Genomic DNA, 21,687 nt, shown 5'->3' on the forward strand with positions numbered 1-21,687 from the left:
ATACAATAAATAGAAACCCTAATAACTACTACTAAAAATGTATACCTTTTTTCCTTCATCTTCACGGGCGTGTGTCATAGTGCAAAATTAAATTATATTATAAAATTGCAACTAAACAAAGTTATTAATTTTAAATTTACAAGTCCTTTATATTTCATCATTAAATGATACTCTGAAACTAGATCCAGAGTGATGTAATGGTCTTAAGAATCAAAGAAATTATGCATTCTGTAATGTATTCTTTATAGCTTACTCAATGTATTCCTGTCTTTTACTATCTATATATATAATAACTTATTAAGAATTCAAAGGGAAAAAAATAATTTTTCAAGTATAATGTAAAATGTCTATTTGTTGAGAGTTTAAATGGAATGTAAGTTCTATCTCTGATATGAAATAAAGGTTAACCATGGAAACAATGTATTAGGTGGGTTGTCTGAAACGATTTCAAAATCCTGTGAAAAAAGACAGTTAGATTTATGGTATTTAATCCTTAACAGAAAAAAGGGAGGAAATAAATAGATGACACACTATTTTTTGTACTTGCACTTAATTTATAATTAAAATTAAATTCCTATGCCACTAATTTTACTTGAAGAAGAGGGAATTATCCATGAAAAAGTGTTTTTTTTTCTTTTTTAGGCTTGTTTGTTTTGTATTGTTTTTAATTAATCAGTATGGTTATATGTTTGATATTGTTACTGTTGGATGAAGAGAACAAAATGGAAAAAGTAGCATAACTCCATGTATAAACACAAGTATGGATTTAGAAGAGTGCTTAAAGTGCTTTCTTATTAGAGGAGGTACTTACACAAATGTCTTTTCATGCTTATTTCCTTTGTCACCATGTACTATATGCTTGCTCTCATTTAAAATATGATAGGGCATTATGTTCATACTCAGAGTTTAGCATATTGTCATAAAAAACATCTGAAAAGAGGAAAATGACAATTCTGTTTGTGTATTATTACAGCAATTTGAAAATTTTATTAAATATTCAAGTGCTTCATTTTGCCATTTATTCCTTTGCTTCCAATGTTGCTTAAAGCACTATGTAAGTACAAATAGATAATACTAAAAGCATATCCATCCTATTCTGGGGTTTTGACTAGGATTATTTACTGATGTCTTGCAGAACTGAGATGAAGTTATGATCCCATGTGACCATTTCTCTGCTGATGCTGCAAGATGTCTTGCCTCCAGGGTTGGTTTCCACATACATGGTTCACCAAAGGTCTAAATCTCATGAATATTTATACATTTTTATGTCTTGTTGTTAAGTGGCAGTGCTGTCATGGGGGATGTCCAGTAGTATACTTTAATTTGCCAGTACCAGAAGTTGTGGGAGCAGCAGAAGCTGTGGCTTGGCTGCCTACATACAGAGGGTCCAAACAAGCCACTTTGGCTGCAAAGAATGAGTGAATACAGTGAAGGACTGCAAACAAATTAGAAAACTCCAGCTCCTGGAAGTGAAAAAAAAAAAAAAATTAAACATGACACAGAACATTCCATGAATATATAACCAGGAATGAACCACTATTCCAACAGCAATAATTTTAATAGCTTGATGTAATTCTGCTAATGTGCTGTACAATTCTCCTTTGTAGGGACTTAGACTTTGAAAATTCAACGTTCTCTAAATAATTGCTTGGAGACTAAGATGAACAAATTTCTGGATTAAGTGCCTCCATAAAAATATGAGATCCTGCTAGCTAAAAGGGAAAGAAAGTGACACTACATAATTTTTATTTTGCCTCGGGTTAACAAAAATCTGGCACATTTGCAGGTTAATTTAGATAGAAACTTTATAGCTGTCCTGTAACTGTCTGCACACCTCTGGACTACTACTGCTTAACCAATGTACCCACAGAAATTAATGATGCTGAGTTCCACATATATTGCATTTGTTCATCATGTCTCATCACACTATCACACTATTAAACAGCTATTTTTTCACCTGATTTCTTAATATATATATTAAAAAAGGGAGGAAATATTATCAAAATGTGATATCTGACACAGCAATAATTTGGATATGTTATTGGGCCAAAAAAGGAGCATACTCCATGTTTTAAATTTATTAGGAATATTCTACAAATTTCTTATTTTTCTGCTTTAAATTACATTTCTTTCCAGTCCACTCAGCATGTGATTAGACTAGCTGGGACTCTTTTAGACTCCACTAGAGAGGAAATAAATAAAAAATATTTTTTTACATATATAGATTTATTTCTTTATGTCTAATTGACTTTAGCTGATCAATTCTTTTGGGTTATCTTCAATATTTTTTTTGAAGCTGGTATTTAATCAATAACTATCTGTTGTATTTGAAAGCAATTACTGAAAGCACTTCAATACATATAAGTCTACATATACTACATATAAGTCTAGGGAAAGTAGTACAGATTTCCCATCTTTCTGCTTTGATTCTCTGCCCGTACAGATTTCTTCACTGCAACGTGAAACCAAAAATTGCTATCTGTGGTATATTCTACTTGTCTTGTCTAGCATTGGTATTTCCAATCTATATCACGCCAAGATTTTGCTCTTTTGTTTAGAAGAATATTGAAAATGCGAATTCAACAAAAATGCTAAATCTCTCAAATTATATCAACCTGCAATTTTCTGCCTCTTGAGATTTCCTGGAAGACACTGCTTCACAGAATACATGAAGATATTCACAAACCCCTCATGGGTAGAGACAACAGTGTGAAAGCAGACAGGAGGATGTGCAGTGTCCAGTGATGTACTGAATAGGTGAAGCTTTGTACAGGTACTGGTCTCCTACACGCCTCAGAAGATGTTCTTCAGACATGCTCAGAAATAAATTGATAACATCCCATGAGGTTCTTTAAACTCCCCTGATGACTAATTCTCAATAAAGAAGATAAAGTTTATGCCAAGTTTGACAAACCTGCCAGCTGTGTCTACTTTAAAAAAAAAAACAAAAAAAAACCCTAAAAATACTGCCCTCAATTTAGAGATATTCTCAGTTTTAAACCCAGAGAGAAAGACAATTTTATCACTATGTCAAAATGGACTTTTTCATCCTCCAAATTTCAAAATAAGAAAATATATAATAAATAAGAAAAGAATGGTCATTCAAAGATGAGGAAACAAGGAATTATGGAAGCTATTTCAGAATAACAACTATGTGCCATTGGAATAAATTTATTTTTCATTTAACTTCATTTTATTAATATATTAATGTACCCTATTAGTACTATAAAAACACACCTGAAGCTTAAGGGAATAAATATTAAGTGGAACAGTGAAATATTTTTAGTACCAATTGCATATATTATCTGTAGAAAGATTACAGTTCCCCTTATGTCTCAACAAGATAACCATATTCAAACAAATGTTACAGTTTGAGAATTGTTCAAGTCAATTAGGTAAAGCTACAAGCTGAACATTGTTACTATCATAATTACAGCTACTGGACACTGAATTTTCACAGTGTATGAGTATAATTATTACCAAGAGTTATCACAGGTGTTTCTGCAATAGTAACACATCAGGAATATCCACTGCTCAATTGACCATCAAGGGAAACAGGTGGGGTAAAAGAACAGCCTCTGAAGGTCCCACTTGATAACTTTTATCAATAGTAATGACACAACATGGAAATTACCTTGACTGAAAAGAAGAGCACTAAGAAGACAGCAAATGCTCAGTTATTATTTGCAATGAAACACTATTACTATTTCAGTGAAGACATGCATTTTAGCTGGTAATTAAAGCAGTGTGAAGCACAGTAGGCTGACTGGTATGTGGCAAGTACATACAGGTCTGATTAATGGCTGCAACTCAGTTCCCCGAAGCCTGATTAATGGGAACAGGATCTATCAGGAGCAACACTTTTCAGGCAGATTAGCCTAATCACAAGAAACCTTAACAAACAGATAGGACTCCATGTAGAGCTGCTGACAAAGACAAAACATGCCCTCACTTCTGCTGGGAACTTGCACTTTTAGGTGTCTGCAGGTCGGCACTACTGCCAGCAGACAAAGGGGAGCACACAGGCTCCTGTGCACCCCCAGCCACCCTGGCTGTTTCCATACACACTCTGTCCTCAGTCATACTTTTGTCTGAATACACTTTAGGCAGGGTAGTGTGTATTGCACATAGTCCAAATGAAGTTTCAAGTGAACAAGCAGACAAACCGTTAGAAACCTGAAAAATATGCAGTTAAACCATTGAAGTTGATACCAGTAGGGAAAGTCACATGCTTGGAATCCTCCAAAAAGCAAAGAAATCCTAATTTAAGCCACGCCTACTTGCCCATGCTCCAATACACAACCTACTATTATTACAATTTCCAGACTGTTGCCTATACACCTCACCTAAGACCTTACTCTCCCAGGAATATCAATGTACTCTCTGGTCTTCAAATTGTCTTTCTAAACTAATCTTTTGATTAAACTGCTCTTATGCTACATTGCTGTCATTATATCAGACACTTCCAGATTATTAACCTGAACATCTGCAGTTCCTGCTGAGGACAACATAAGTGGGCAAAAAGACATGTGAGAAAAATGCAGTCATTGAGAAGGTAAGGAGTATATTGGAATTCAAGTAGCCTTCCACAGAGGAAGTGTGAATTGAAAAGACAAAGGAAATAGAAAAAAGAGTTTTTCCAAAAGACAACAAAGAAACAAACCCCAGCAATCTCTTATTGCATTGTATTATACATGTATTATGTAGTATGATACAATTATATGAATGATATATTTACAAAATCCAGCAATTGTATGTTTTGAAGTATCCAAAGCCTTCTCCTTCATCAATATATAAACTGCTGGTAAGAGAAGATATTTGTCCATCAAAAAAGGAGACTATACATAGTCTTTCTATATTTGCATAGAATCTGAATTAAATAGATATTAGACAAATAATCTATGTGCAAGACATGAAGAAACTAAAAACTGAACCACACAAACCAACACAAGTCAGAAATCTGAACTCAAAACTTCTGCAACTGCAACTGAGCAATCACTCTATAAAAATCTTAAGGATGTATACTTATAACCCATTTAAAGATGATACTCTAAATGTGAAGAGCACTGTGATGCTCACAGAAAAACCCTCAAGGCTAAGAACAAGGATTAATTTAAAATTGCATTTTGGAGAACAGACTTGAAATGTGCAGAAATGTCAGCCTGGAAAATGGTGTGAGCACCCATCAAGTCACCTTGCAACAGTAGAAAGTGGGTACTTTGCTCATAACAATGTGATCAGTAGTCATTCAGGATATTTAGATTAGATTTCCCTACAAGATAATTTCAAGTATAAATTAATTGGCATTAATTAATACTAAGGTAGCATTAATTAATGATGAGATTAATGTGAAATCCTTGAAGTTAAACTTCTTCCTTTGCTGATACTGTATCTGTGCCTTCTTTGGTTTTCCATACTCAAATAGATGAAGAAAACTTACTGGACCTTCACCTTGATAAACTTATTTTTGTATCCACTTCAGTTTTATACTGCTGGTCTTAGGAGTTCAGCCAATCTGTGAACAAAAGCTCACCTGATGCAGCACAGCAGTGTGGCCTTGACTGAGCTTTTCATAGAGAAATATCGTGCTGCAAGTTGGGGGAGGTGAAAGCACAGATTGAAGTGTGACTTTTGAGTCATCCATGTTTTACCAAGCACAGAGACCCTCAGTTCCCAGTTTGGTGAAAATTCAATATTGCAATAAGAGGCTGATTTTAACACACATCACTTACTCCTATGGAGGTATATACTTACATCTCAAAACAGGAACTCTTGAAGATTTAAGGTACTTTCTTTTTTGTCAGAAAAGTCTAATACTTAGGTAAAATTGAAAGTCACAGCACACTGAGTTTATTACAGTCCTTAGATTGTGTATCACCTCTGGAAGCTGCTGTGTTGCTGTTGAGACACTCATTAAACTACAGCTAAACAAACAGGTAAACAGATAAGTAACTAGATAAGTAACTACATAGGAAGGTCTAAGTGAATCCCTTTGGACCTTACCGAGGCAGAGAAAGCTTTGTCCTTCTTTGCTTAGGTTTTTTTAACCCAAGCCAAGCAGCTCAGTAAGAACTGATACAGGGACACATTGGCTCCACATTCTGTCAAGCTGACAGCTCTATTTTGTAGCTCTCACCCATAAAAATTTTGTCGTGCTGAGCAAACTTGTGCAATATCTCCTGCTGAGTGACAGCTGGGAAACAGCCTACAGATTGGAATGTCTAAGGGGTCTCAGTGATTAATGTTGTCCTTAAGTGGTTTTCTTGTCAGAAACCACACAGACCTTGCCATAGATACCTTCAAAGTTAGGTATTTGCTTTAAGGTTTCCTGCCATGCACCCACTGGTGTGACCTATGGAAATTATTGTTCAGGTTTTATGACTGGAACTGCTTAAGTCCACGAGGAAGCACTTCTATCTTTTTTTACATTATCTGTCTTTATAGTAACAGGATTTAACTTAGAGAGAAGCCAAACAAAAGCATGAGTACAATGTCTCTACAGAAAAAAAGGCAGTATTTGAAATGTATAAATACCTAAAATGCTTTTAAGGCTGAAAAGATTTATATTGGACAATAAGTTAAACTGTAACTCAATTCATAGCACATGTTGTATGTCTCAAAGCATGCCATTTTGAATTTTTTAAGTCAGGCACGAAGCACACTATAAAAAATTTTGACAGTATTATAAAAAAATTAGCTATTCAGCATCAGTGAAGGACTTTCACATAGGAATACAAACTCTGGTGGAAAGCGTTTTTCTCAAAAACAAAACAAAACAAAACAAAAAACCTAACTGATGAATGTATGTGCTACTAGACTTTATTCCAAAATGTATTTTTCCCAGATTTTTTCTAATATTAATGCTTATATCTCTGTATATTCCACCAGAATACAGAGGAGATGCTGGACAACTATGAAGATAGCTAAAGTTTAAAATGCTGATGCATAGCTATTTTTTTTCTCAAGCAATATATATCTACAAGTTGGAAAGCATTTCTCGAAAAATAACAACAAATTTATCTAAGTTTGGATCAAGATTCAATAGCTGAGCATTTTGATACTCTTGACTCTGCAGAGCATGAATAAGTGTTCTAAAGCTAAAGGGTACTATCACACAGGTTCAACATGCCATAATCACACACATCTGGGAAAGCATGAGATACACAACATGTTCAGCATTATAAATCAAGGAAGACAGGGAGAATTTGGATTTGGATAACTCATATTTTTCTGTGAAGCTATTATATAGAATCACAGAATCTTTTAGGTTGGAAAGGATGTTTATTGAGTCCAGTGGTTAATCCACCACTACCAAGCCCACTGCTAAACCGTGTCCCCAAGTGCCACATCTACATATCTACAACATCTCTATGGAGAAGGTGATTTCCCCACTTCCCTGAGCAGCCTTTTCCAATGATTGACAACCCTCCTGGTGAAGATACTGTTTCTAATATCCAACCTATATCTCCCCTGATGCAACCTGAGGCCATTTCATCTTCTCTGATTGCTTGATACTTTTGTGAAGAGGCTGACCCCACCTGGCTGCAATCTCCTTTCAGGCAGTTGTAGAGAGCAATGAGATTTCTCCCGAGCCCTCTGTACACCAGGCTAGACAATCCCAGCTCCATCAGTTGCTCCACATCAGACTTGTGTTTCAACTCTTCACCAGCTCTGATGCCCTTTTATGGACTCAATTCACCATCATGTCTTTCTTTTAGTGAGTGGCCCAAAACTGAACAGTGTTTGTGTAAATATTACAGTATTTGTGGTGTCTGGAAAGTTACCTGCTATGCCCTGCTTCCACATTGCTGCTTGGAAATGAATAATTGAAGAGCCCTTATACATTGGTGCAATGGCTCCTCGATTTTTTGTTTTATTCTCTGTTCAGTTCTCCTTTCACTACATTCTGATTACTCCCTGTGTATTGTAACTTGGGAAAAAAAAATAGAATCATGAAGAAAATGTTACAGCAGTGGGTGTCCAGGCCAGCTGCAACACAGAGCTGCATTTACCAGGTGATGATAGCTGTAGCATGAATATTTATATCAACCTTCAGGAGATGTTTTACAAAATTTCCATCCCCTGATTTCAAATGAAGCCTGCATACAGTATTCATGAAATCTGGCATTGCAAATATTTCTGAAAATATGATTAACATTTCCTAATGACTCAACAGTTCTGCAAATAGCTATACCTCTACTTCAGGAATGTAAAGCAAAAAAATGGAGGCCAAACTGTTCCACTTATTCATGATGAATAGTGCTTTAAATCAATGAAAGATTTAAGGATACAGAATTGGGTTATCCACAAAATTGTAAGCCAACCAGTGTTGAAAATATAAGACCCAAAAACATTCATATTCATTTTACAGACACATTTATCTACATTTCTTAGACTAAGCAACATACTTAATATGTAAACAAATTGGAATGGATAAAAATGCTCATTATAAATGCCACAGCACCTTCTAAAGAGAATACAATCTGACATCTTTGCATATAGTAGATATGCCTTGAACACCATGAAAACTAATTACAATTTAAAATTTTTTATTTCCAAATTAAGTAATGTGAAAGTTTAAGTTTATGATACGAGCAGCAACCAGGGAACATGACAGCATCTTAATAAGCATGCTAGCAAGTTTGTATAATACTCTGGCTTCATAAGGTGCAAGGTAGTATTTCTACCTTAATAAAAGTTAGGCAGAATTTTCATGAACTCAATTTGAGTGGAAGTAACAATAGGTACAATAAAGGCACCAGGATATCATTAAGGCTTGTGCATGTCCAACATAGGTATGTATCTCTAAGTGATTTATATGACAGATACAATTCAAAACAAAAAAGAAAATCCTATTTTTTTTTCCAAAAATCTGTATTTTATTCTCTGGTTTTATTTTTTTTCTAATGTAATTCAGTATTAAAAATATATTCTAGTTTTGCCAGTTAAGAAAATAAAAAACAAAACCAAAACCACCAAAAGCCCCAAACACCCCAACAGTGTGCCATTCTTGGAGTCCTATTAATTTTTGTTGGTGCTATACTAATGTGTTAGTTTGGCAGCAATAGCAGACAGATATTAGAAAAATAATTACGACTTTCATCCTTCATCTGTTAGATGAAAAGCAGGATAAAAGTTTACAACTACTTCCTTAAGAGAAAATCATCCTTATGACATTAAGTTATACTGTATTGTCTTATTAGAGCTGAAGAAAAGTTCTGTACTTGTACAAATATTTCTGAAGGAAATCAGAAATAAGAAAATATCTATGTTTGAGATGAAGCAGAACATGAAGGTATCAAACCATGATCCTCACATTTTATTGCCACTGATTTAATGGGAAGTCTTACATACCTTTATTTTTTTTTGAGTAAAACACTCAAAATCAAGTAAATAGCTGCTGGGTAGAAAATATATAACATAAAGTATAAAGAAACATGGAGGAAGATACTTAATGTAGCTATTGGCATTCAAACACTTAACTATCCCCAAAACAATGCAGTTTTTTCTTTATGTGTTTTATAATACTCTACATATTTAGCACTTACAGACAATTTATTTAACTTTTTCCTTTTTGCTCATGGAACCATTTTGTTGTCATGTTCATTCATAAATTTTGTCTTTGACATGGGCAGGAAAAACATTATAGCAAATGTTTTAAAAGCAAAGCTTAGACATCAACAAGATAATAGTCATTACGTTTACACTAAAATTTGGATTTTAGTCAAAAAAGAAATTTTACCCAGGCTCTAAGGCAGTTCCAACCATCACAGATCTGGGGAGATCACTTCTCACACACATTGGGGCAGTAAGTACCCTTATTCTCAAAAGACATAAATTGAAGTAAGCTTAAATGTCTTGTGGCTACTCTTTTAATGAATTAACTCTTGAGTCAAGAGCACAACTTGAAATACAACTTTTCTGATTTTGCATTAGACACAGAAAAAAAGTTTCAGTGTTGTTGGGAAATATGTATTTAATCCACACTTTTTTTTCCTCTGAGAAATAAAAACAAATTTTCAACTCTTGCTGAGTTTTGCTCCCAGAATGACTTAAGGACATATTTTCCACCATTTTTCATGATACAATCATAGGGTGAAAAACAGGCTACTGAAGCTCTCAGATAGCTTTATCATGATGACAAAGAAGAGAGTTGGAAAACATCCCTAAACCCATATATCCCATAAGTCCTCTATTTTATTATTTTAAATCTAATTACAACTTGCAAAAGACTTTTAACTAGATAAAAGTAATTTGTTCAGTTTTTTTCAATTTCATTGGTTTTCTTTGCATTCTCTGTACATTAACTTAATATTTTCAAGTAACTTAGTTTACTATACTTCCCTACTCCCCTAGCTGCTTTGAAAATTGTATATTGCTTTTATACAAAAAATGTATTGTTTTTACCTTTGCTTCAATTTGTTTAGTATCTTGGTTTTGGAACAAAAATTTGATTTTGCTCTTCCCATCATCTGAAGAACCTTTGAGCTGGGAAAACTTGTACCTCCAAAGCACAGCCTAAAGGGAAAAAAAATAAAACAAACCAAAATATAAAAAATCATAGACAAGCAAGTCAATGTAGTTATCACTGAAAATTGTATTATAAATAGCTGATCTCCTTCAAAGGAATGTATTAACACTGATGCATAATTAAATAAATGTAGTGTTCTGTGGTCATATGTTCATTTAATCACATGGACATATAATATTTTGGCAGTGCATGAATAACACCTGTCAGACTACATTTGTGAAATTTACTTTGAAATTCCTTTATCTATAATTTAATAAATACTGATTAAATGAAAAAGAGAAGGATTTTTTTCCACTGATGATCTGTGGATTCCCTACTTTATCTGAAGTGTTGATCTGAAATACAAGACCCCTCTATTCACACTAAAAAAATCTACTTTTAACATAAAGGGCATATAATAGTAAAAAATATATATTTATAAGGGTAAAATAACAAAAGGAAGCTCTTTAATGAGAACATATTTTGAGTTTATTTATGAGAGCTCTAGTGAGGAATTTGAGTAAATCATTAATTCTAATGGTATCAGTGACCTTTCAAGTAATTATATTATGAATTGCATTGTGCCTTGTTGAAAAGCACATAATGCTTTACAAAATAAATATACAATTAATAAAACTTACAGCTGTCTGGAAAAACATATGTTTAAAATTATAACTAGTGTGGATTTATGTAGAAAAAACAATTCTAAATTATTCTGCTTAAAAATGGAAAAGTGCTATTTTTGCTGTAAGTCTTTTCAAGCTCATTTAAAGATATTCCCCACCCTACAGATATTTTGGATTGTTAAAATTTTAATTGTGATTCCAATAGTATTTCACATAATTAGGAGGTCATCATCACATGCTATTACATTGATGAACACTAATTTCACAGGCATGGAACAACACATAAACTTAAGGCAACCCTTTTGTCTAATGTTTCTAAATTATTTCCTCCCAAATGTGTACGATGACATTTACATCTGTGCTCTTAATCTTTATCTATGAAAGATTTACTGTCTCCTGGGAATTAAGTAGAATATGGGGGAGGTCAAATTTTTAACTGCCCTTAATCTACACAGACCCCTTTCCCTCAGGATGTGTTGGTCTCCCTATGTCAAAGACTGGCAAAAATTTATACCCTACACCAAGCTGAAAAAAGTTTGTTGTGTTTGTTTTAGCAACCTGACAAGAAAAGAAACCACAAGGACAGCATCTTAACTGTGCATTTTAAACAAAACAAGTGCTAGAATTTTTCTCCAAAATTGTTTCTCTATAGTTATCCTTTCCAGATGAAAAAAAAAAACTCCTAGTCTCAGCACCACTTTCATTCTCTGTGGGTATGTGACAGGTGAGCTCCCTTCTGCCATAAACAGAGTTAAGGACATCCTGTTTCACATAAACTAGAGGAATTTGGCAGTTTATGTGAAAATATATCCTATTTGTTTCAAATGTTGTCCTCCTGAGCCCATCAATCTGTGCTACAGAAAATAGAATAAATTCCCTCATTTCTATGTGTGTGAAATTCCTTTGATGCTGTTTGATCAAAGATGTTTATTTATATTGCACAAATAGAGAGGTAAAAACAAAACAAAACAAAACAAAACAATCTAGTATATAGCATCATTCAGATGGCTATACTCCTACCTGCTTTGTAAACTCTTTTTTTTTTTTTTTACAGATTTACAAATTCAACAAATCTTGTCAGAAGATCAAGATCATTGCCTTTCTGCAGGGACAGCAAATCTACTTAAGTGTGTCATTTCCTGGATGAGAAATGTAAAGGGCACTGATTGTCTTTTCATCTCAGGAGAAAACAATCAAAGCAATGAACTATCATCTTTCCCTTCTCTGATGATATATGGAGAGGTCAGGAGAGAGATGCAGTATTAACAAGGACCCTTAGAGTGCAGGCAAAAGCCCAGAGTACCTGGCCTTATTCCCAGTCAGATTAAGTTTGAATGAAGATGAAGGATGTATAGAACTGAGGTACTTTGACATTTCCATGCAGTTTTGCCGTGCACTTTATTCCCATTCAGAGAAAAGAGAATGCAGACACACCAAACAACAGGCATGACTCAGGAACACACTTCAATTTATGCATAACATTGGTTTTAGAGACTCCTACTGAGGAAAGGCTCTTACTTAATAACACTGCAAAATCAGGTCTATAGTGTGAAGAGAGCTATTCCCAACAAAACTGCACTTCAGCATCAAAATACTAAAACAAGCTCCTAGAACTGACAGTCTCAGCAGAGACAATTAAATACTCTTCATCTGAAGTGTAAGGAGAAGAAATGCTATTGACAACACCTGAAATGATTCCCACATGAAAGAATTATCTGCTCCTTTTGAGTGATCTTCAACACACTTTTCCTCAAAGTTGTCCACATGAGGGAGTGGTCATTTGCATTAAAAAAATAGGGAAATGCGAGCTTTAGGTTACTAAGTCAGGAATACAAAGTATTTCAAGCTCATCACTCTGGCTACTTCTTTTTCTAGAGAATCTCTGAATAGCAGATCCTACATCCTCATTTAAAATGGGGAGAACTGGTTCATTATGGTAGAGTCTGGATGTGTGTCTACTTCAATAAACTATACTACATTAAAATTGTAACAGATAGCTTAAACCACTTAAACTAGATGCTAAAACTCTATACAGCAAAAATTGAGTAAATTAGTTAATCATATGCCCAGTAAGACCCATTTAAATCCTTTCTCCTACCAAAGAGGCTGAAGTGCTGCCCTGTGTAGCCAGAACTGCACATTTTGTATGTGTAGCATATGTATAAGGGATGCAGAATGTTGTGACTGCAATCACATTGCTCTTAAAATAAAGTATCTTGGGCATGACTGGATTAATTCCTCTGGTTGCACACGTTCTGAGCGTGCTGCTTTTCTTCTTTTCACTTTCATTGCTGTAAAATGCATAAGCAGTGAACAGGGACCAGACCTATCCACTTTCAATGACTACTTCATAGTGCCAAAGTAAGAAAGGAGAGCCCAGACCAACTCACCTGAGAACCAGTTTCACACTAATGTGTAACTACAGCAGTGACATTAACACATGAAAGAGAGTTTCATGTGTTATCTTTCATGATCCTATGGGCTGACTTCAGTGGACCATGTTCATTGCGGTGACTCTTCCAAATTCTAATTTTAAAAGCTAATTCTCCTGCATTAGGCATAGGTATCCTTGGGAATACTGATCTACACCACTGTCACAGTCGTTATTTTTTCATTTTTTTGAATATCAGAGCTTCTCCAAGCCATCTGTTGAACTATTGCCTCAGAAAGTTAACATAGGCAATTATAATTTTGTACAACTATATATATACATATATATTGACTTTTAACCAATAAGTACATTTGTAAAACATGCTGGCTTTTTTGAAAATTGTCAAATAGCTAAATGTGTGTCACATAAAATATTTCTAAATCAGTTTTCAGGAATTATGGAATATAAGCAGAAGTACTTAAAGGCACAGTGTTACTGAACTCAACACTCATAAGGCAACTTTTAACTGACAAAACCAGCCTGTTCTCTTCAAGTACTTCCCTCAGTAACTGTGCATAACGTCCATCACTGAGAATATTTTACAGGTCTGTATACAGAATTTGTAGGAAGCAATAAATTTTTGTTTGCCCTGAAATAGATTTGAAAGGTGGACCAGGTGCCAATTCCTTTTAAAGCACAAATTGCAACTGAACTAAAAATTATTCTCTTCTAGACAGTGGCATCAGCAACTCGTTAGATCCTGACACACCTTTCAATAATGGCACACAACGTTTTGATGACTTGATGGAATATGAAGATGAGAACTCAGTATGCATTATTTATTGCCTTGAAAAGTGAACTCTCATTTAATGAGTAGAGATAGAATTTAGGAGCAATGGCAAGCAGTCTAATTCAGCAAGTGGCATACACTGAGAATGCCACCAGTGTCACAATTAGAATACTCCCAGTGTGGCCACAGAAAATCTCACATAATTAATCCATGTCTTGAAAAATGCACTGTAAGAAGACAATCTCCTTGAACAAATACAGTATGTATCACACATAAAACTGAAAATAACCAATAAGATATAAATCCTTTTCCCAATTGTTATTCATATATTGCTTAGGCTGCTTTTTGCATTTTATACCATTTAATAAAATTAACTTCAAAGAATACCAGAATGCAATGCAAACAAATAAACTGTGCAGACAAGCTGACAAATTAAATTTAAGACTCCTCTTGAGATGCTATTAAATTATTGTAATAACAAATCATCAAAAAGCAAAATCCTGTATTCACTGAAATTAACAGGATTTTTTTCCTGTGATGTATCTGGGACCAAGATTCTTCACCAATACTTTTTAATGAGAAATATTTTATTTATAAGTAATCATCTAGGACTCATTTGTGCTAGTCTTTGCAAACAAATTACTGCCTATTATCTTCTGCTAGTGTTATTCTGCTATAATTAAAAAAGGATGCTCTCTGCCTGCATATCTTTATTTTATAGTTGGTGCACAAATGCTGCATATAAATTACACATGGAAAAAAAGCTACTGACTTCTATACCTGTAACATAGTCACACGAATAAAGAAAATTATGTCAACAGTGTTAGATCTAGAACACATTCTATAAGGAACCTTAGAAAATATTTTCACATTCATATTATATGTCAGTTTGCTACTCATTCCCAGAATCTTGGACTAATCCACATATAATTTTGGTGAGATGACATCAACCAAAATCAACTTTCCATCTAGGTAATCACATCAGAAATGTGGAAATACATTATAACTGTAAGTATCTTTGTTTGGGCTATGACTAGGAATATTCATTAGAGTTTTTATTTTGTTTTGGGTCAAGGAGCTTGTTCTAATCCTAAATAGAGACCAGATTATCAAACAAATACAGAGTAAATAAGTGACTGTATTTTTGCTTACCATACTCTAAGGAGTACTCATAGAAATGTGGATGCCTGACTAGTCCACGGCTCTGGGATAGAAATGTAATTTAGGGTACAGAGAGCATTATGCACTGGCACTAAGAAAGAAAATGTGCATTTTGTCAACAAAAGAATCTCCAACCAGAAGAGATTTAAATCGTGTCCTCTGAATTCAGCAATGAACTATCTTCAGTTCATTATTTAACAGTTGTGTCTCTCTTCTGTGTCGAATTATCCACTGTGGACCAACTCTAGTCTTGCAGAAGACTTATTTACACTTAATGAACTTGAGCAATAGTGTTTGCACCAAGTACTACAATGGCATCATTCCATCTGTCAGTGAAGGCACATGAGGAGCAGCTGAGGTCACTTGGAGAAGAGGAAACTAAGGGAAGACCTCATCATAGTCTACAACTGCCTTAAGAGGGAAAGAGGATGGGTAGGCACTGATCTCTTCTTTGTGATGACCAGTAACAGGACCCAAGGGAATGGACTGAAGTTGTGTCAGGGGAGGTCTAGGCTTGACATTAAAAAAAGGTTTTTCACCCAGAGGGTGGTTAGGCACTGGAACAGGCTCCCCAGGGAAGTGGTCACAGCACCAGCCCAACAGAGTTCAAGCTGTACAATGCTCTCAGGGACAGAGCGTGATTCTTGGGGCTGTACCATGCAGGGCCAGGAGTTGGACTTTGATGATTCTTATGTGTCCCTTCCCACCCAGGATATACTATGATTTTAGGAAATACATCTTGTCTACATACATGATCTACGGAAATCATATGCAAAATGTCAGTGTTTTATAATGATTAGACACCTACATCCCAGACCACCTGTAAATGGTGGAAAAAACAAAGAAATCATTTTTATTAAGGAAAGGATGTCAGAGGTCACTTTTCAAGTTTCAGTTTAATCAAATCCCTTTGTTGTCTTTTTCCATCGAACATTCAAAAATCTATATCTTCACTTTTCCAACACTGCCTACTTGATACTCTGACTGATTGGATTATTCTTCCTTTTAGATTTTTAAGGCAATTTTTTAAAATATATCATATGTGAATTATGCTAAACTTCAATGGGCACCTTTCAAGCTAATGCTGTTTGTCATCTGACTAAAATATATGATACTCCTACGAGTCAAACTAAATCAAGAGCAGAAGCCCTCTAGGTCCTTGTTTCTAAGAATAAAAGTAATTGAGTCTTCAGGCACCTGGGATACACCTTAATTTGTCTGTTTGTCTCATAGCTAATTGAGAAAGATTTCATTTTTGCCAAGTGACACTTTGCCCAGAGTTATAGCAGCAGTAGGGAACTGAGTAGGATTAAGATCTTGTTCATGCTCAGTTCTACTGTGTTACTGATCTCTGGAGAGTGTCTTACTACAAAAGAATTACGGTCCAAGGCAATTTCCTTTGTCAGCTGCTGCAGCTTTATAACTATAAAGGGAAAGACAGGGGAGGACACAGAGGATAAAGAACAAAAATGAGACAAAGGAAAAAGGCATGAAAGTCAGCCCTTATAAAATAACTGTTTTGTCCATTACTGAAATTACATAGAATGCTAAAAGACTACAGTGTATTTGCTTGGTACAGATGGACAATCTACCAACATTTGTTTCTAGCCACAGAACATAAAACTGTATGAAGCATGTTTGACAGCTTATATTAAAGTTATAGTAGTTATTTGTTCACCATTTCAACTTTGAAGCATGGAATAAATATTTTTTTCACAAGAGTTACATCATTAAATTTCCATCTTCCAGTGAGCCTGGCTTCTTTCTGCCTTCCCTATCACTGAAATTTGAATGTCAAGAAGGTTTTTATATGTTTTGCTTCAATATGCTGTATATGTATTAGTTGCATGAAGAGACAGACAAGGAATGTATCCCTAGAAAATATGGGAGATTGTTCCTAAAGAAATTAAGAGAAATACTGATCTGCGTGATTTAGTAGTTTTTTGGTATGAAAACCAAGATATTTTCAATGTGATTTATTATTCGTGGTATTCTCTTTTTTGGTGAAATGCTCACAATTTCTACAAGAGAACACATGACAGGTTCACTGAAGTTTGTTGATGGGCACCTTGTGGGCCATTATGGGGCCTTTTCTTACTTTGTTCTAACACCACCATATAATTCAGTAGCACCTTAATTTATTTTCAGTCCTACAAGGGAAATTTTTTTTCTCTTCTGACAAATATATTTTTTGACTGCTGTTTTAATGAGCAATAAATATGATGGAGTATAGACACAGCACTTCGCTCAGGTAGGTATATAGCAATGTATATTCACACAAACACATGCATATATTATTACTAAAATTGATGATGCAAATGTGCACATTATAGAAAACAATTTCAATGAATATGTCAGTAAAACAGAAATATATATAATATACATATTTCCATGTATATCCACTCATACATTCTTTACGGAAACACATTAAGAATCAGTTATTGAATGGCACTTGAGTAAGTTGTTTTATACATTGGATCACTTTCAAAATAGTAGTTAGATTACCTTCTGTACATGTTTTGTTATTCTGTTTAATCTATCAGTATCCATACTTAATTCTTAAGGTGGCTATTGTGGCTGCAAATCTTGTTTATAAATGTTCACCGTAATATCTATGTATGTCCATACCTAACAGAAATTACCCATAAAAGAGTTACATTTTTTCATTAAAACATTGATGTCTATATACATACTAGTTAATGTTAGACAAATTTAGGACATGAATGCTGGGATGTAGTTGGGCAGGAGTTGAGAAAATTTTTTCCCGGTAAACACTGATACATAATACAGCAAAAATGACCTAGGATAAAATTTGGTTTATAATTTCTAAGAACTGACGCAGAACTTTTTTCATATTTTTAGATTTTTTAAATTTTAAAACCAAATAAAACATTTAGCATATGGAACATCTCTAGTGAAAAATTATATCTGAGTAGATACTATATACTAAGATACCTTGTAATGCAAGGAGTAATTAAACAGAATCTGAAAAATGTGACTAAGGCAGAAAAGAAAATAAAATATCTAAATGGCATTCACAAAGATTAGTTAAATCCACTTTTCACAGAATATCAGCAATGAGGAAAGAGGGAAGTTTAGTGAGGGGATTCTATTTTAAATCCTGTATTACAAATAAAGCAAATTAAACTGGTTAAAGCTGATGGACATTTTCTGGAAGTCTCCAGTGGAAGAAACTCCCTATTGATTAGAATTACATTTCTGTGTATGACAACAGAGGAGGCAAGTGGCTTTTTGACTCCATGTTAATAACTACAACAAATACAGGCCTACATTACAAAAATAATCATAACCAAACATGTGTCAGTGTTGGATTGGGCTATGTGTCACAGTTTGCTTTCAAACCATACATTGCTAACAAAAGATGACATCTTGCACTGGATCTTTGGCTCTGAAAAGTGCTACAGAGGAACAAGGGCATAAATATATTTGTCACTACTCTTTAAGATGCAAGGAGAAAAATTGCCTCATGTCCAAAATTCTATTTGGTAGTTTCCAAGCTACTTACCTGAACTGAGAACTAATTTTCTGAAATGTTAGCATAATCTGATGTAACCAGGTAGACTTAAAAGGTATTCATTCTCCTTTCAGGATATTACAATGGCTTGTTATAAAGCATCATACCAAAATACTCCAAATGACAAACTACTGTTGACTCGATGAGTTATCAGTCAGAAAATGAATACAAGAAAGCAGAGAATATGCAGCAGAAACAGCTATGATTTATGCCAGTGCTGTTATAATCAAATCACAGTACAGATTTTTTCTGAATAACTCAGTCTAATACTTTGTGTACTCATATTTATCATAGGTCTGTGCAGACACAGAAACAATGTCTTTATCTAATTATGGTGTTTGACTTGAAATATATTTAGCACAGATGACAGTTTTTATCCACTAATTTCAATTTACATAGTTAAGTATTATTTAAGGATTAAATTACAGCAAACAAGGAAACAAGACTACACAGGGTTGTAAGGCTTTTATCTGGAAATCATAAACATAATGAGAGCCATTAGCCTGTATATACTTGTTCATGAACACTGAGGGTGAATTTGGGGTTTAGAACATTTGTGGAATTTTGACTGCAATTTGTTAGGCAAGCTGGACAAAATATATTCACTTATTTGAAATGTGAGAGGAAGAAAGAATTTAAATATTGTTGCATTGCTTAAATAACTGGAACATCTGAATAACTGAATAATTGTTAAAATCATGAGTTAAAGAACACAACTTCCTTCATTTCAGTTTATTACCATTTATGTACTTATAAAGACAATTCACAGTCAATTCATTAGTAATTAAGAAATAAAATGCCATGAGCACAGTATTAAGCATAAGACTGACATTGCCTGAAGATTTACTGAAGATACCACAGCAACAATGTATAAGACAGGACTTTTCAGAAACTACTTTGTTTCCAAAACTACTTTGTTTTTGAAGATCTTTGTGTTCTGGGAAACATGAAAATGTCATAAATAACTATGAATAAAAAATTAATGTAATGATATTCAGCAAATTTCTCTTCTAGGTACTTGCACAAGACCTTCTGTGAATTTGTTAAAATAACTTGCATCTGCAGGGTTATTCTCTGGGTTATTCTGAGAGAAATACAGAATGAACAGTTCAATCTGACATTGAACTCTGAAGTCTATGAAATATGGCTTTAAGTTAATATTTACCTAAAAAAGAGTGGTTGAATTAGGTATATAATTTTCATGAATTGTATGACATTTTAATTAATGTTTTTTTTCTTTAATACTGAGTATGTTAATACATAGGACATTTGCTAGGACATTTGTATACCCTTAATTCACGAAAGGACATGTAAATATTACTAAGTTATTAATGATTTAATTAAAATCTTATTCATATTTTCTTTGTCCTGAAAAATGGTTTCCATTTTTTCATTGTTTTTCCACTTTTTTTTTTGAAACAGATTTTGCTTTCTATGAAGCAAAATTCATAGAAACTTTCATGGAATGTAACATAGCTTAAATTACTACATAGGTCTAGTTTGCATTTCAGTATATATGAGATTAGCAATATTGTCGAAGAACATTGCCAGCATAGACAGACACAATTTACACATCATCATCATAATAAAGATATCTGAACAAATTTTTGGCTAAGAGCATTACTATCTTCATCTTTCCATTAAATGATGGAGACCAGGCAATGCTTTTCCTATTTGAGTACCCACTAAAACATGGTTGACACACTTAGTTGACACACTCAGTTCACCTTATGGCTTGTTTGATAATTTTAATTGTAGCAGTTACTTGGCAACAGATTATGTTGCTTTCTACTGCATTGTTTCCTTTCTAATGCAATTGCCATCCTTATCTCACACTGCCTAACAAAACAATGCCCTTTTTTTAAAAATCATGGTGTAATGCTTTATTCTAACAACAGTACATATAATAGAAGATGTAATGGGTTCAAACTGGAAAGGTACATTTAGGTCAGAGATACAAAATATATTATTTACTATACTTTTAAAAATACATATAAAATATTATTAAAGGGCGGGGGAAAATCTTTTTTTTTTTTTTTTTTAAACTGAGCTACAGAATTTTAATGCTGTTGTACTGATTTTTTGTGTAATTCCTTCTAAGCTGATAGTCACATTTCATTGATGAATTATACAAGACTATTTGCTTAACAAAAAGAAGCAAGGTTACATAAAAGTTTGAATTTAAAATTCATCACTTTGTGCAAACAAACATAATGGAGTGGGAAGAATAAAAAGGTTTGGATTAGTGGAGTAACAAGGTGGGAAGGGTTGACTTAAGGTAGAGCATAGGAACAAACTCCAGAGTCAAAAGGGCATTTTCAGCAATTGGTGGTGGCAATGTTGCAGCAAAGGAAAATAGATATTGAAGACAAGTGGAACTCAGAACAAAGGCTTCGCTGTTCCACTCAGAAGAAAGATTCTACCATTAACAGCACTGCTGAGTAGCAGCAGTAAAACCTGAGCACATTTTAGGACTTGCCAGCAATTAGTGCAAATGTCTACATATGACATACTCAGGGTCTCAATTATTTTACTGAGATTTGGATGTGTAATAACATAATATGGAAATTGATTCCATACTATTGCTTGATAAAGCAAACTCTTTCATCAGTTGCACTGAGTTTTTTTAAGGCTGACAGGAAAAGCTAACAGGCAAGACATAGAGACTATGCTTGATTTATCTTTTTACAGACA

General features: G+C 34.0%; 1 protein-coding gene across 1 annotated transcript in view; it reads right to left on the minus strand.

Moving 5' to 3' along the window:
• Positions 1 to 539: 539 nt before the first annotated feature.
• The window catches only part of SNTG1 (syntrophin gamma 1), a 313,327-nt gene continuing 292,179 nt past the window's right edge, over positions 540 to 21,687 (minus strand). Inside the window, exons 17-18 of the mRNA XM_056485667.1 lie at positions 10,408 to 10,518; positions 540 to 1,463 (exon numbers count right to left, since the gene is read on the minus strand). Coding sequence (XP_056341642.1) covers positions 1,293 to 1,463; positions 10,408 to 10,518 — 282 coding nt within the window. The 3' untranslated portion in view covers positions 540 to 1,292. The remainder of the gene's footprint in view (positions 1,464 to 10,407; positions 10,519 to 21,687) is intronic.

The sequence above is a fragment of the Oenanthe melanoleuca genome, chromosome 2 (assembly GCF_029582105.1).
Source record: "Oenanthe melanoleuca isolate GR-GAL-2019-014 chromosome 2, OMel1.0, whole genome shotgun sequence".
Classification (NCBI taxonomy): domain Eukaryota; kingdom Metazoa; phylum Chordata; class Aves; order Passeriformes; family Muscicapidae; genus Oenanthe; species Oenanthe melanoleuca.